The 16,494-nt window shown below is 48.2% G+C and overlaps 2 protein-coding genes across 7 annotated transcripts in view; one reads left to right on the plus strand and one right to left on the minus strand.

Moving 5' to 3' along the window:
• Positions 1-595: 595 nt before the first annotated feature.
• On the plus strand, positions 596-6,922 carry faap100 (FA core complex associated protein 100). 6 transcript variants are annotated; one of them, XM_065002517.1, is made up of 9 exons: positions 596-664; positions 1,309-1,475; positions 1,802-1,923; positions 2,016-2,965; positions 3,037-3,217; positions 3,328-4,297; positions 4,620-4,727; positions 4,821-4,907; positions 5,088-6,922. In XM_065002517.1, exons 2-9 carry the CDS (start codon positions 1,320-1,322, stop codon positions 5,217-5,219), a joined length of 2,706 nt encoding a protein of 901 aa, XP_064858589.1. In that variant the 5' UTR covers positions 596-664; positions 1,309-1,319; the 3' UTR covers positions 5,220-6,922. The 6 variants fall into 6 exon arrangements, with proteins under 6 accessions (XP_064858589.1, XP_064858585.1, XP_029540982.1 ...); XM_065002513.1 differs by having other exon boundaries at positions 604-1,184; XM_029685122.2 differs by having other exon boundaries at positions 604-1,184; positions 3,061-3,217.
• A 747-nt stretch (positions 6,923-7,669) lies between these two features.
• Positions 7,670-16,494, minus strand: part of fscn2b (fascin actin-bundling protein 2b, retinal) — a 28,820-nt gene continuing 19,995 nt past the window's right edge. The window contains exons 6-8 of the mRNA XM_029685136.2: positions 8,897-9,018; positions 8,581-8,748; positions 7,670-8,390 (exon numbers count right to left, since the gene is read on the minus strand). Of these exons, the coding sequence (XP_029540996.1) occupies positions 8,188-8,390; positions 8,581-8,748; positions 8,897-9,018 (493 nt within the window). The 3' untranslated portion in view covers positions 7,670-8,187. The remainder of the gene's footprint in view (positions 8,391-8,580; positions 8,749-8,896; positions 9,019-16,494) is intronic.

Genomic DNA, 16,494 nt, shown 5'->3' on the forward strand with positions numbered 1-16,494 from the left:
AGTTATTGTAAAGTGTGGGAATAAGTTTATGGGAGATTTAGCCTAACTGTAACCTCTCCTTTGTTCATTTAAAAGTCCATATGTTCATGACCCGGTTCATAAAAATCATATCAAATTATTTTACATTTAAATGAACCCCTCCTACAGAATATGCTTTGGCAAGATTATGAGTGATTAAATAAATATCAAAATATTCTATAAACAAATATTGAGTGGCAAAGACTTCAGTGGTCATATATAATTCAGAGTCACCAAACATATATTCTGTTTCATTATTCCTAGTATATACACACACTACTGGTTATGATTGCAGACAGAACCCAGAGAATTGGATGGTACAATATTGAATTAGTCACATTTTGAGAAGGTGCGTACATGGGGGTGTCCACATCACCCAGAGATATGCCCATGCTGTAGAGATACACCTAGCAAACTTCACTGTTGTAGGCATAATACAGCTAGTGCCATCTAGACTTGCGCTGGCAAACAAATCCATTACATTAGCTACCTAAATGTGACGTAAACTCAACTGAGGAGTAATAGAGAATGGAGACTTTTAACTTGAAAACGTGCAGGATACTTATTTTTCCGGTTTCCCCGACTTCCGTTTTATTATATACTGGGTTAGGCTTGTTCGTGTAGCACTCCTAACAAGTGGTTTGGTGTACGTTTTGTTTTTTTGTGAGAGGAAACTGCCAAAACTCTGAAAGGCATTATTGTATGTCAGAATTGCAACAAGATTTGTTCAAGCCTAAAATGTTAGTCCGTAATCGTAACCTGGTGTTTGTATGTTCACAGATGAAATTTCACGTTTACGTGTAATGTTTCACGCATGGCTTTTCTTACTGATCCTAACGATACGTACGTTCAACCTTTTGGCAGTTATCTGGCTCTGTACATAACGCTTTCAACCAAGACTTTACAATAGCTAAAAGCTTACGATCGCATCGCACTAAAACGTGTTCGAAAATTTGGCCTGCGATGTTGTGCTTGCTGGGAGGCTCATGACGTTATACGCTGGTATTGGTGTTTGGGTAATGGGTAAAAAAAAAAAAGGTTTGGAACGCTGATTGGTCAGAAACAACACACACGGAGTTTTGCATCCGTCAACAACCAGTTGATGTTTTTTTCAATCAAGCTACAGCACTGAAACGACCTAAAAATTGGTATTATGGACATAACTAGTTAGTAAATAAGTTGCTGATATCATAACTTTGACTGCACAATACATTTCCTAATTGTGACTATAAAGATCATTTGAATAATCTTTCTTGGTTGAATAATCTTTCTGACCTGTTATTTTTCCAGTTCTCTCGGCTATGGAGGCGAGATGTGCTGTTGTTGAGACTTGGGCTGAGTTCGGATGTCCTTCGCCGGGTACAGCTGCTAAAGTGATCTGGTCTGGGGAAGATGTGTTGATTTGCACTGGGGGCGACGAGGTGTCGGTCTTCAACACACAAGAGCTGAAACTGACGGTAAGGCTAAATCTCACACCATACACTTCGCCCGCTTCAATTAAAGAACAACAGGCGACACATTCACTCAGGTGAATAACAGGTGAACTGATTATTGATGAACACTCAGGTGAGTAGCAGGTAATATAATATAAGGAACTGATTATTGATAAACACTGAAATTAATAGCAGCAGGTGATACAATTACAATAAACAGATTATTTGTGAACAGGGGTAAATAGCAGGTGAACTGATTATTGATTAACGCTGAAGTTGCAGTAACAGGCTGTCAAATATATCTGATATTCTTCATGGACAAGAAACACTCATCTTGTCTGTTATTCCAGGCTGTTCTTCAGTTCCTGAGTCCAGTGTGTCACATGGTGCTGAGTGAGGACAAGCAGTCTGTCTATGCTGTCTGTGAGAGTGATGGGGTGTACTGTGTCAGTCTACCAACTCTGCACCCTAAGTATGAACCTCTTCATTTGAACTATGGAGACTGACCATGCAAAAATGACATGTATATTTGATTACCCTCTCTCCCTTGTCCTGTCTCACCAGGTCCCCCACTCCCCCGGCTGACCAATCCCCTGGCCCTGCTCTGATCAAGGTGTCGTCTAATTCGCTGGCAGCCAGAGACGAGGGGGTGTGTTCTCTGATTGAGGTGGGAGGGTCCGGTGGGACCTTGGTGACTGTCTCCCTGAGAGACGCAGCCTGGTGGTTTACTCTCTATAAAGCAGCTGACCACCAGAAACTGACTCAGTTTAGTCTACCTGTCGTTTCAGTTGGTCACCATGTCGAATCAGAGGAAAATGGTTCCGCAGGACTGGTCATGAGACCTGTGTTAGCTTGCGTTTACAGCAGTGATGCACCACCCTTATCATCCTCAACAACAACAAAACTACCACCTTTGTCATCATCATTAGGCGTCAAACATTTTCTCCTGGAGCCTCTCCTCTTCAAGCTCCTCTTCGGCGTCGACGCTGCCCTCATCAACTCCCCCATGATCCTTTGCGGCCTGCCAGATGGGCGTCTCTGCTCCCTCCCCTTACTTCTCCCAGGACGATCAGGCCCCTGCGTTAGAGTTCTACACAGCATGGAGCAGCCAATCATGTTTATCGGAACCACGACCGGGACAAATTATGGTCCACAGTGTTTGGTGGCAGTAGGCCAATGGGGGAGGGTGGTGCTGGTCAGAACCTGTGAAGGGGGGCCGGAGGAGGGGGGCAAGGTAGCAGCATTAACAGAGGGGTGTGTGTCGGGGCCTGTGGTGTGTGTGTGTGCAGGCAGGGAGGGCCTGTACTACAGCACAGGGTCAGATCTTCTAGCCCTGGATCTCCCAGGGGTGCGAGAGGAAGCTCCAAAGCCAGAAGAGAGCCTGGTGGTCGGCCACGGGGAGAGGCAAGGCCAGGCCATGGTGAGAGCAAGGGAGTCTGCTACCCTACAGAGTCCTGTCAGCCTTAATGTCTGCAGGGTCATTGCCCTGGCTGGGCCTTCACACAATGCCTCAGGTAAAGTGTGTGTTCAGCTCAACCAATATTTTCTGCAACCGATCTTTGTTATCAAGTTTGTTTTCTTTCAGATCATGTTTGTGTGTGTGTTACAGGCATAGTGCAGTTGGTGGCTTTGTCTCTCCGGGGGAGGCTCCAGCGTTTAACCCTGCCTAAGGGGACAGAGACAGGGGGCATACCCAGGCTCCCCTTATCACAGGTGGGACAGAGAGTGAGGGACCTCCTTGCAGCCATCGGAGATGTGTGTGAGAGGTGAGGAGGCATGCAGTAGATTTGATGGTAGATCTAACATGTTTTATTCAGATGAATAGTACTTATTTAACATGTTAATTTACTTGTATGTGCTCTTGCTTGTCCCACAGAGCATCTGTGTTGAAAAGCACCATACAGTCCAAAAACCACTCCCTCAGACACCTGAATCAGGTGCTCAATGTCTGCTGCCTACTGCTAGCAAATCAGAACAGTGGAGAGCAGCTCCCGGTCAGCAAGAAGCCAATCAGGTGTCACGTTGTTGCCAAGTGGAGCCGCCTGCTACAGAGAGACTCCCTGAATCTGACCTGTGTTCTGGACAATTCTAGTCCTTACATTCTAGAACGGAACTGGACGTTCTGTGTGAGAGTTCTACCATTATCCTACCCTCTTCCTGCAGGGGGGGTGAACACCTCTCAAACATTCTCATTCCCATTCCAGAAACTAGAGCCAGGTGGGAGAATGGAAGTGTCGTTGCCCCTAACAGTGGCGGGGGACACATCTTTCCCTGTGACGGTTAGCTGCTCGCTCACCTACTCCCTGCAAAGCCTGCTGGGGTCTGAGGAGCTGTCCCGCCTCCTGGCCAATGGGGAGCCGGCATCTCGTCTGGGATTGGAGGGTGGATTGGTCAGTCTGCCCCTTGACACGCTGACAGTGGATTGGCTGGATGCTCTGCAGCTGACCGGGACCACGCCCCCTCACAGGGACCCAAACAGACCCCCCATTTCCCCAGATACCGTCTCGATGGATATCGTTGAGGCCTTCGTGAGCACCCGTCGGAGCAGGGGTTCTGGGAGGGGGGATGGAGAAGGAGGAGGAGAGAGGATGGTGGCGTCTGATGGGGGGCTGTTTTCAGCAAGCATCAAGGTCTCAACAGAGCTACTGAGAGGGACACTAGGACTGGAGCCAGCAGGCTCTGCTGGCCCTTCTCAGGGTGTGTGTGGCTCTGTGCTGGGCTGGCTGCTGTCACAGGGGACAGGAGGAGAGGACTGGAGGTGCAGAGGGGACAATGGAGGACAGGAAAGCTCTGTGGTCTACGCCCGGTGTCTAGGGCGACACACCGTCAAACTCACAGCCAAAGAGGTGTGTATTTATTTTATATTTTTTACATATCATGAAAACATGATTGTATTCATACTGGGTGTGTCAGTTGTGGTCCTTTAGCTCAGTTTGTAGAGAATGGCGCTTGTAACACCAGGGTAGTGGGTTTGATTCCCGGGACCACTCTTACATAAAATGTATGCATGCATGACTAAATCTCATTGGATAAAAAAAAAGCATCTGCATTTATTATATTATTATAGTTGTATCCTTTTAGACTCACTTTAAGGTAATGTTTAACTTTCATGGGAGACTATTGTATGAGGTATGTGTTGAGAATGACTACCTGTATGTTGTTGGCCAGGTAACTGTAGGGGACACCAGTGTTAAGGAGGCTGTGGAGGTGCGGGTGCAGTGCTCCTCCATGGCAGCCGTGTGTGGACTACACCATGCAGTGTTAAGCCGTGTTCAGGTAGGGAATCCCAACATGTGTGATAAACATTTGTGCCTGTTTGCTACATCAACCTCTCCTCCCTTACACCCTGTGTGTTGTGTGTGTTGAAAGGCTCTTCTCCAGGGTAATGCTAGCACACAGGAGTCCTCTATGGGAGTCCAGGGACTGGGCTTGAGACAGGCCCTACAGCGGGCACAGGTGAGACCAGACTAACAACAAACTACCTGGTAACATAAGGGTTGAAAGAAATACTCAAACACATAAATCTTCAAACACACAAGAAACAGACAGTCTGTAGTATTTTCTCAATTTTTCTCTGTGTCTATAGCCTTACCTCTTTTTCCTGTTCTTTATCTTCTTCCTCCTCCCCCCTGCCAGGTCCTATCTGAGCATCTCCAGGAGGCTCGTATCCCAGAAGCCATTGGACTGGGGATGACCACGGGACAGACCACCAAGACACTGTTCAGCGTTTACAGGCAACTCAGAGAGAACCCCCTCCTCATCCTCTGACACCGTTACCATCCCACATACGCTCCTCATACACAACATCCTCACACACAACATCCTCATCCACACATTTACAATCCTCTCCTCATCTTCATTCTCAGCCCCACACTCACTATCCAATACATCTCCTGCAAAGGAGAAATAAATGACTTTGTCTCCCTCTGCTGTTTTAGTACACAAACAGCATTTATTTATTTATGTGAACGTTTGTAAAATAGTACATAGCAGGTAGGTTGTGTGTGTGGATTAAAATGTACCTGTAAAGTTAGTTAAAACAACGGATTTGAAGAGGCACTTCACTGACAACATTATCCACACACAAAACAACTTTTACACATCTCAGAGATGATTTTTATTATAGTTTTTCAAAACTTTTCAGAAAAATTAATATTAGAAAAGGATAAAACAAAAGACAAATGAAGTATGTATCATTGCCAAGTGACAGGCTGTAAAATCACTAGCACTATACTCTTTCTAGGATGGTCGTGTAGTTTTGTTACACCTGATGTGTTACTGTTTCGATTGTAGGGAAAAGCCTGTAAAAATCTCAAACGACACCCATTACACTCCTGTATCCCATATAGAGGGCTCCTACTTATCACCTGAAGCCATTACTCTATGTGTCTGTGTTTAGAAGTGGGCCTACTGCCCTACATGGGGAAGAGGGTAACGTTTGAGATGCAGCTGCCTGTCATGCTTGTTAATGTTACGATGCTACGATGCTAAGGAAGCTGTTCGCTAATGATGACTCAGCTACGATGAATTGATGACTTTCTGAGTTTATTATTACACACTGTCACTCGCTTAGAAAGTCAGAATTGGCAAAACGACAGGGAAGAATGGAAAAGAACAATTTGTAAAACCAGAGAATCAAGTGAGAGAGAGGGGTGGAAGAGAGTGTAATAGACAATTGGTTTAAGGCACATTGGTTTTACACCAGAGTGTCTCTATAGGTATTTGTAGCATTGTGTGTATGTTCTGGAGTATTTGTAGCTGCTGTAGTAATAATGTATACCATTTAGCAGATATATTTATCCACAGGGACTTACAGTCATGCATATATTTTACATATGGGTGGTACCAGGAATCAAACCCACTATCCTGGCATAGCAAACACTAAAGTGCCATGCTCTACCAACTGAGCTACAGATGACCAGTAGACACTTGAAAACTGAAAAGCCAAGCCATGTCAACTCCTCTATAGCCTCATTTATACCTGGCGTGAACATGCGTCCTCTTTCCTGATCTTTTCCACATTCTGATTGTGCCCACATTTTCAGAAATATGTCTACACGTGGTATTAAAATGTTTCTCTTATCCATCTACTGTGACTACATTTCCTGGTCCCTCCCTGTATGCAAATTATTTGACAACTATTCTTTTCAAAATAATATTTATTTCTTTATTTTAAAGGGGCAATCAGCAGTTGCTACATCCATTTTTGGACTTATAAATTAAGGATATGTACCCATTGATTATTGAAGAACTCCTGAGTGGTGCAGTGGTCTAAGGCACTGCATCTCAGTGCTAGAGGCATCACTACAGACCCTGGTTAGATTCCAAGCTGTATCATAACCGGCCGTGATTGGGAGTCCCTTAGGGCGGCGCCCGGAGTCATTAGGGTTTAGCCGGGGTAGGCCGTCATTGTAAATAAGAATTTGTTCTTAACTGACTTGGCTAACTAAATAAAGGTGAAATCAAAAGAATGAACTTGTAAATGTCTCATGAGCTTAGTTTAACTATCAGAACCCAAAATATAAGTCCTTGCAGCTATAGCTCTGTTTATGAATTTGAGAGTGGTTACATTTCTCCAGCCCCATCCCTCAGCCTTTAACCAAAACGGGCGGGGAGTGTGCTTTGATATTGTTTCCACTGTTGATTGCTGCTTAAAGATACATATTGATGCCATAAGTCAATAGTGCCAGCTGTCAGTGATTTTAGAAGGCTGGATAATGATGATTTAAATGGTTTCACTGTCCAGAGCCCGGTTTCCCAAAAGCACCTTGAGGCCTAAGTTCATTGTTAGAACCATAGGATCCTATAATTCTAAGTTGAACTTAGCCTTAAGATGCTTTTGGGAGACCAGGCCCAAATCCGTCTACACTTGTAAGATATCAGACCCACAATGTGTCTTTTAATGCATCCGGTCTATGCGATTAAAATACTAATTTTAATACCATGTATAGACATATTTCTGAAAATGTGGGCACAATCAGAAAGTGAGAATGTGGACCACAACAGGACAAAGAACGCATGTTAGCGCCAGGTATAAACAAAGCAATGTGTTGACAATGGAAATATTAGTAGTTGTATTGCTGTTGTGAATAGTGTTGTTGTAGCTAAAATAATGTTGCAAAATGAAAACCCAAGCCATGACTAGTCCTCTATGTGTGAGTATGGTACTTACTCTGAACCCTGACTTTTACTAGTAACATGCTAATTTAAAAAAAAAAAACATTTTTTTTTAAACTCATAAGCCTATAAAGCATAGTGTTGTTTGGAATCTGCCGTTGACTCACTGAACAGTGTTGACTCCAGCAAACATGATTCATTTCTTCTGACCAGGCTCTTCTGAGCTGAAAACTTGAGACCTCTGCCTTATTTTAAATGAACATTTTAGTCATTAAGCAGACACTCTTATCCAGAGCGACTTACAATTAGTGCATTCATTTAAACGCATGTCTTCCCTCGACCTCCCCTGTAAAAAGAGTCTGTTTTCTCTTTGTGCCTTCTTCATTGGCTAGCATGCCAGGAGTAGGTTGAGGGGAGTGACATGGGCAGAAAGGGACCTATGGGAGAAGGCAGAAGTTGCCACTAACTACTAGTCTAGTGTCAGATATTCTTTACCAATCTGTTCATTCATTTTTAGGACTTGGGGGTTAGGGTAATCTGATAAATCTGCCCCAATCTGATCCTAGATCTGTGGTTAGGGGTAACCTCCGGCAGGGTAGTAGAGTGGCCCCCATATCGGTCAGTACTCCCAGAGGGCAGAGCTGTCGGGGGTAACCCCGTCGCCCTTCAGCATGCCCCCCTGGCCTCGCAGGTATCTGCCGTTCTTGCCTCGGATGGCGATGCGTCCGTGCTCCAGGAACTCAAATGAGAAGTCATCTGGTGTCTCTCCGTCTGAACATACCAGACCACTGCTGTTCACATACCAGAACCTCCCTCCCTCACCTACAAGAGGTTAGTTAGAGAGAGACAACATGGACTGGCAGCACTATATGAAAGGCCTTTACACGTCAAGACAGATTGAAGCAGAAAGTAATAGATTAAAACAAGCAGTTGCACAAAACTTCTTACATTCTTCATGAAAAATGCATTGAATTCTATGCAATAAGCTAGAATGTGCATATCATATCCTGACCTTTGATGTGGTACGCCCCATCACTGAAATGCAGTGTGAAGATGTCATAGACTGATCTGTTGGCATCCAGCGTGTTGGAGTTCTTATGGTGGCAGATGAAGCCGTTCAACCCTCGCAGGATCAGCATGGGACGGTTTATCAGCTTCAGAATCAACTTCTCATCCTCACCTGATCAGGGAAGAGAGGGAGGGGAAAGAGAGGGAAGGAGGAGGAAGAGAGGTAGAGGTAGAAATTAAGGAAAGAGGAAGGAATATTAGGTTTAAAAAGCATAAGAACCATGGAACCCACTCACCCACTTAAAGACACAAACACTTACCTATGGAGTCGCTGATGGCTGCTAGCTGGCCGTTCTTCTTGGTGCAGATGTATTTCCCGTTGCTGGCTCTTAGTGCCACCCTGCGGCCCATCCACTCCACTGCAAACATGGTGTTGGCAGACCTGGATAATAAATGGTTAGGGTTGTGACTGGAGCTAGGGTTAGTGTTGTGACTGGAGATAGGGTTAGTGTTGTGACTGGAGCTAGGTTTAGGGTTGTGACTGGAGCTAGGTTTAGGGTTGTGACTGGAGCTGGGGTTAGTGTTGTGACTGGAGATAGGGTTAGTGTTGTGACTGGAGCTAGGTTTAGGGTTGTGACTGGAGCTAGGTTTAGGGTTGTGACTGGAGCTGGGGTTAGTGTTGTGACTGGAGCTAGGGTTAGTGTTGTGACTGGAGCTAGGGTTAGTGTTGTGACTGGAGCTAGGTTTAGGGTTGTGACTGGAGCTAGGGTTAGTGTTGTGACTGGAGCTAGGTTTAGGGTTATGACTGGAGCTAGGGTTAGTGTTGTGACTGGAGCTAGGTTTAGGGTTGTGACTGGAGCTAGGGTTAGGGTTGTGACTGGAGCTGGGGTTAGTGTTGTGACTGGAGATAGGGTTAGTGTTGTGACTGGAGCTAGGTTTAGGGTTGTGACTGGAGCTAGGGTTAGGGCTGTGACTGGAGCTGGGGTTAGTGTTGTGACTGGAGATAGGGTTAGTGTTGTGACTGGAGCTAGGTTTAGGGTTGTGACTGGAGCTAGGGTTAGTGTTGTGACTGGAGTTGGGGTTAGTGTTGTGACTGGAGCTGGGGTTAGTGTTGTGACTGGAGCTAGGGTTAGGGTTGTGGCTGGAGCTGTGGTTAGGGTTGTGACTGGAGCTAGGTTTAGGGTTGTGACTGGAGCTAGGGTTAGTGTTGTGACTGGAGCTAGGGTTAGTGTTGTGACTGGAGCTGGGGTTAGTGTTGTGACTGGAGCTGGGGGTTAGTGTTGTGACTGGAGCTAGGGTTAGGGTTGTGACTGGAGCTAGGGTTAGTTTTGTGACTGGAGCTAGGGTTAGTGTTGTGACTGGAGCTAGGTTTAGGGTTGTGACTGGAGCTGGGGTTAGGGTTGTGACTGGAGCTAGGTTTAGGGTTGTGACTGGAGCTACGGTTAGTATTGTGAATGGAGCTAGGGTTAGTGTTGTGACTGGAGCTAGGGTTAGGGTTGTGACTGGAGCTGGGGTTAGGGTTGTGACTGGAGCTAGGTTTAGGGTTGTGACTGGAGCTAGGGTTAGTGTTGTGACTGGAGCTAGGGTTAGTGTTGTGACTGGAGCTAGGGTTAGTGTTGTGACTGGAGCTAGGGTTAGTGTTGTGACTGGAGCTAGGGTTAGTGTTGTGACTGGAGCTAGGGTTAGGGTTGTGACTGGAGCTGGGGTTAGGGTTCTGACTGGAGCTAGGTTTAGGGTTGTGACTGGAGCTAGGGTTAGTGTTGTGACTGGGGTTAGGGCTGTGACTGGAGCTAGGGTTAGTGTTGTGACTGGAGCTGGGGTTAGGGTTGTGACTGGAGCTAGGGTTAGTGTTGTGACTGGAGCTAGGGTTAGGGTTGTGACTGGAGCTGGGGTTAGGGTTGTGACTGGAGCTAGGTTTAGGGTTGTGACTGGAGCTAGGGTTAGTGTTGTGACTGGAGCTAGGGTTAGGGTTGTGACTGGAGCTAGGGTTAGTGTTGTGACTGGAGCTAGGGTTAGGGTTGTGACTGGAGCTGGGGTTAGTGTTGTGACTGGAGATAGGGTTAGTGTTGTGACTGGTGCTAGGTTTAGGGTTGTGACTGGAGCTAGGTTTAGGGTTATGACTGGAGCTAGGGTTAGTGTTGTGACTGGAGCTAGGTTTAGGGTTGTGACTGGAGCTAGGGTTAGTGTTGTGACTGGAGCTGGGGTTAGTGTTGTGACTGGAGCTAGGGTTAGTGTTGTGACTGGAGCTAGGTTTAGGGTTGTGACTGGAGCTGGGGTTAGGGTTCTGACTGGAGCTAGGGTTAGTGTTGTGACTGGGGTTAGGGCTGTGACTGGAGCTAGGGTTAGTGTTGTGACTGGAGCTAGGTTTAGGGTTGTGACTGGAGCTAGGGTTAGTGTTGTGACTGGAGCTAGGGTTAGTGTTGTGACTGGAGCTAGGTTTAGGGTTATGACTGGAGCTAGGGTTAGTGTTGTGACTGGAGCTAGGTTTAGGGTTGTGACTGGAGCTAGGGTTAGGGTTGTGACTGGAGCTGGGGTTAGTGTTGTGACTGGAGATAGGGTTAGTGTTGTGACTGGAGCTAGGTTTAGGGTTGTGACTGGAGCTAGGGTTAGGGCTGTGACTGGAGCTGGGGTTAGTGTTGTGACTGGAGATAGGGACTGGAGCTAGGTTTAGGGTTGTGACTGGAGCTAGGGTTAGTTTTGTGACTGGAGCTAGGGTTAGTGTTGTGACTGGAGCTAGGTTTAGGGTTGTGACTGGAGCTGGGGTTAGGGTTGTGACTGGAGCTAGGTTTAGGGTTGTGACTGGAGCTACGGTTAGTATTGTGAATGGAGCTAGGGTTAGTGTTGTGACTGGAGCTAGGGTTAGGGTTGTGACTGGAGCTGGGGTTAGGGTTGTGACTGGAGGTTTAGGGTTGTGACTGGAGCTAGGGTTAGTGTTGTGACTGGAGCTAGGGGTTAGTTAGTGTTGTGACTGGAGCTAGGGTTAGTGTTGTGACTGGAGCTAGGGTTAGTGTGTGTGACTGGAGCTAGGGTTAGGGTTGTGACTGGAGCTGGGGTTAGTAGGGTTGTGACTGGAGCTAGGGTTAGGGTTGTGACTGGAGCTGGTTAGTTGTGACTGGAGCTAGGGTTGGGGTTGTGACTGGAGCTGGAGCTAGGGTTAGTGTTGTGACTGGAGCTAGGGTTGGGGTTGTGACTGGAGCTGGGGTTAGGGTTGTGACTGGAGCTAGGTTTAGGGTTGTGACTGGAGCTAGAGTTAGTGTTGTGACTGGAGCTAGGGTTAGGGCTGTGACTGGAGCTAGGGTTAGTGTTGTGACTGGAGCTAGGGTTAGGGTTGTGACTGGAGCTGGGGTTAGTGTTGTGACTGGAGATAGGGTTAGTGTTGTGACTGGGGTTAGGGCTGTGACTGGAGCTAGGGTTAGTGTTGTGACTGGAGCTGGGGTTAGGGTTGTGACTGGAGCTAGGGTTAGTGTTGTGACTGGAGCTAGGGTTGGGGTTGTGACTGGAGCTGGGGTTAGGGTTGTGACTGGAGCTAGGTTTAGGTTTAGGGTTGTGACTGGAGCTAGGGTTAGTGTTGTGACTGGAGCTAGGGTTAGGGCTGTGACTGGAGCTAGGGTTGTGACTGGAGCTAGGTGTTGTGACTGGAGCTAGGGTTAGGGTTGTGACTGGAGCTGGGGTTAGTGTTGTGACTGGAGATAGGGTTAGTGTTGTGACTGGTGCTAGGTTTAGGGTTGTGACTGGAGCTAGGGTTAGTGTTGTGACTGGACTTGGGGTTAGTGTTGTGACTGGAGCTGGGGTTAGTGTTGTGACTGGAGCTAGGGTTAGGGTTGTGACTGGAGCTGGGTTTAGGGTTGTGACTGGAGCTAGGGTTAGTGTTGTGACTGGAGCTGGGGTTAGTGTTGTGACTGGAGCTAGGGTTAGTGTTGTGACTGGAGCTATGGTTAGTGTTGTGACTGGAGCTAGGGTTAGGGTTGTGACTGGAGCTGGGGTTAGGGTTCTGACTGGAGCTAGGGTTAGTGTTGTGACTGGGGTTAGGGCTGTGACTGGAGCTAGGTTTAGGGTTGTGACTGGAGCTAGGGTTAGTGTTGTGACTGGAGCTAGGGTTAGGGCTGTGACTGGAGCTAGGGTTAGTGTTGTGACTGGAGCTAGGGTTAGGGTTGTGACTGGAGCTGGGGTTAGTGTTGTGACTGGAGATAGGGTTAGTGTTGTGACTGGTGCTAGGTTTAGGGTTGTGACTGGAGCTAGGTTTAGGGTTATGACTGGAGCTAGGGTTAGTGTTGTGACTGGAGCTAGGTTTAGGGTTGTGACTGGAGCTAGGGTTAGTGTTGTGACTGGAGCTGGGGTTAGTGTTGTGACTGGAGCTAGGGTTAGTGTTGTGACTGGAGCTAGGTTTAGGGTTGTGACTGGAGCTGGGGTTAGGGTTCTGACTGGAGCTAGGGTTAGTGTTGTGACTGGGGTTAGGGCTGTGACTGGAGCTAGGGTTAGTGTTGTGACTGGAGCTAGGTTTAGGGTTGTGACTGGAGCTAGGGTTAGTGTTGTGACTGGAGCTAGGGTTAGTGTTGTGACTGGAGCTAGGTTTAGGGTTATGACTGGAGCTAGGGTTAGTGTTGTGACTGGAGCTAGGTTTAGGGTTGTGACTGGAGCTAGGGTTAGGGTTGTGACTGGAGCTGGGGTTAGTGTTGACTGACTGGGATAGGGTTAGTGTTGTGACTGGAGCTAGGTTTAGGGTTGTGACTGGAGCTAGGGTTAGGGCTGTGACTGGAGCTGGGGTTAGTGTTGTGACTGGAGATAGGGTTCGTGTTGTGACTGGAGCTAGGGTTAGTTTTGTGACTGGAGCTAGGGTTAGTGTTGTGACTGGAGCTAGGTTTAGGGTTGTGACTGGAGCTGGGGTTAGGGTTGTGACTGGAGCTAGGTTTAGGGTTGTGACTGGAGCTACGGTTAGTATTGTGAATGGAGCTAGGGTTAGTGTTGTGACTGGAGCTAGGGTTAGGGTTGTGACTGGAGCTGGGGTTAGGGTTGTGACTGGAGCTAGGTTTAGGGTTGTGACTGGAGCTAGGGTTAGTGTTGTGACTGGAGCTAGGGTTAGTGTTGTGACTGGAGCTAGGGTTAGTGTTGTGACTGGAGCTAGGGTTAGTGTTGTGACTGGAGCTAGGGTTAGGGTTGTGACTGGAGCTGGGGTTAGTGTTGTGACTGGAGCTGGGGTTAGGGTTGTGACTGGAGCTGGGGTTAGGGTTGTGACTGGAGCTAGGGTTAGTGTTGTGACTGGAGCTAGGGTTGGGGTTGTGACTGGAGCTGGGGTTAGTGTTGTGACTGGAGCTAGGGTTGGGGTTGTGACTGGAGCTGGGGTTAGGGTTGTGACTGGAGCTAGGTTTAGGGTTGTGACTGGAGCTAGGGTTAGTGTTGTGACTGGAGCTAGGGTTAGGGCTGTGACTGGAGCTAGGGTTAGTGTTGTGACTGGAGCTAGGGTTAGGGTTGTGACTGGAGCTGGGGTTAGTGTTGTGACTGGAGATAGGGTTAGTGTTGTGACTGGGGTTAGGGCTGTGACTGGAGCTAGGGTTAGTGTTGTGACTGGAGCTGGGGTTAGGGTTGTGACTGGAGCTAGGGTTAGTGTTGTGACTGGAGCTAGGGTTGGGGTTGTGACTGGAGCTGGGGTTAGGGTTGTGACTGGAGCTAGGTTTAGGGTTGTGACTGGAGCTAGGGTTAGTGTTGTGACTGGAGCTAGGGTTAGGCTGTGACTGGAGCTGGGGGTTAGTGTTGTGACTGGAGCTAGGGTTAGGGTTGTGACTGGAGCTGGGGTTAGTGTTGTGACTGGAGCTAGGGTTAGTGTTGTGACTGGAGCTAGGTTTAGGGTTGTGACTGGAGCTAGGGTTAGTGTTGTGACTGGAGCTTGGGGTTAGTGTTGTGACTGGAGCTGGGGTTAGTGTTGTGACTGGAGCTAGGGTTAGGGTTGTGACTGGAGCTGGGTTTAGGGTTGTGACTGGAGCTAGGGTTAGTGTTGTGACTGGAGCTGGGGTTAGTGTTGTGACTGGAGCTAGGGTTAGTGTTGTGACTGGAGCTATGGTTAGTGTTGTGACTGGAGCTAGGGTTAGGGTTGTGACTGGAGCTGGGGTTAGTGTTGTGACTGGAGCTGGGGTTAGTGTTGTGACTGGAGCTGGGGGTGTTGTGACTGGAGCTAGGGTTAGGGTTGTGACTGGAGCTGGGGTTAGGGTTGTGACTGGAGCTAGGGTTAGTGTTGTGACTGGAGCTGGGGTTAGTGTTGTGACTGGAGCTAGGGTTAGTGTTGTGACTGGAGCTATGGTTAGTGTTGTGACTGGAGCTAGGGTTAGGGTTGTGACTGGAGCTGGGGTTAGGGTTCTGACTGGAGCTAGGGTTAGTGTTGTGACTGGGGTTAGGGCTGTGACTGGAGCTAGGGTTAGTGTTGTGACTGGAGCTGGGGTTAGGGTTGTGACTGGAGCTAGGGTTAGTGTTGTGACTGGAGCTAGGGTTAGTGTTGTGACTGGAGCTGGGGTTAGTGTTGTGACTGGAGCTAGGGTTAGGGCTGTGACTGGAGCTAGGGTTAGTGCTGTGACTGGAGCTAGGGTTAGTGTTGTGACTGGAGCTAGGGTTAGGGTTGTGACTGGATCTAGGGTTAGGGTTGTGACTGGAGCTAGGGTTAGTGTTGTGACTGGAGCTAGGGTTAGGGCTGTGACTGGAGCTAGGGTTAGTGTTGTGACTGGAGCTGGGGTTAGTGTTGTGACTGGAGCTAGGTTAGGGTTGTGACTGGAGCTAGGGTTAGGGTTGTGACTGGAGCTAGGGTTAGGGTTGTGACTGGAGCTAGGGTTAGTGTTGTGACTGGAGCTAGGGTTAGGGTTGTGACTGGAGCTAGGTTAGGGTTTGACTGGAGCTAGGGTTAGGGTTGTGGCTGGAGCTAGGGTTAGGGTTGTGACTGGAGCTAGGGTTAGGGTTGTGACTGGAGCTAGGGTTAGGGTTGTGACTGGAGCTAGGGCTAAGGTTGTGACTGGAGCTAGGGTTAGGGTTGTGACTGGAGAGGTTGTGACTGGAGCTATGGTTAGGGTTGTGACTGGAGCTCGGGTTAGGGTTGTGACTGGAGCTAGGGCTAGGATTGTGAATGGAGCTAGGGATAGGGTTGTGACTGGAGCTATGGTTAGGGTTGTGACTGGAGCTCGGGCTAGGATTGTGAATGGAGCTAGGGATAGGGTTGTGACTGGAGCTAGGGTTAGTGTTGTGACTGGAGCTAGGGTTAGGGTTGTGACTGGAGCTAGGGTTATTGTTGTGGCTAGAGCTAGGGTTAGGGTTGTGACTGGAGCTAGGGCTAGGGTTGTGACTGGAGCTAGGGTTAGGGTTGTGACTGGAGCTAGGTTTAGGGTTGTGACTGGAGCTAGGTTTAGGGTTGTGACTGGAGCTAGGGCTAAGGTTGTGACTGGAGCTAGGGTTAGGTTGTGACTAGGAGAGGTTGTGACTGGAGCTATGGTTAGGTTGTGACTGGAGCTCGGGTTAGGGTTGTGACTGGAGCTAGGGCTAGGATTGTGAATGGAGCAAGGGATAGGGTTGTGACTGGAGCTAGGGCTAGGATTGTGAATGGAGCTAGGGATAGGGTTGTGACTGGAGCTATGGTTAGGGTTGTGACTGGAGCTGACTGGGCTAGGATTGTGAATGGAGCTAGGGTTAGGGTTGTGACTGGAGCTAGGGTTAGTGTTGTGACTGGAGCTAGGGTTAGGGTTGTGACTGGAGCTAGGGTTATTGTTGTGGCTAGAGCTAGGGTTAGGGTTGTGACTGGAGCTAGGGCTAGGGTTGTGACTGGAGCTAGGGTTAGGGTTGTGACTGGAGCTAGGTTTAGGGTTGTGACTGGAGCTAGGTTTAGGGTTGTGACTGGAGCTAGGGCTAAGGTTGTGACTGGAGCTAGGGTTAGGGTTGTGACTGGAGA

The sequence above is a fragment of the Oncorhynchus nerka genome, linkage group LG16, assembly GCF_034236695.1.
Source record: "Oncorhynchus nerka isolate Pitt River linkage group LG16, Oner_Uvic_2.0, whole genome shotgun sequence".
NCBI classification, from domain to species: domain Eukaryota; kingdom Metazoa; phylum Chordata; class Actinopteri; order Salmoniformes; family Salmonidae; genus Oncorhynchus; species Oncorhynchus nerka.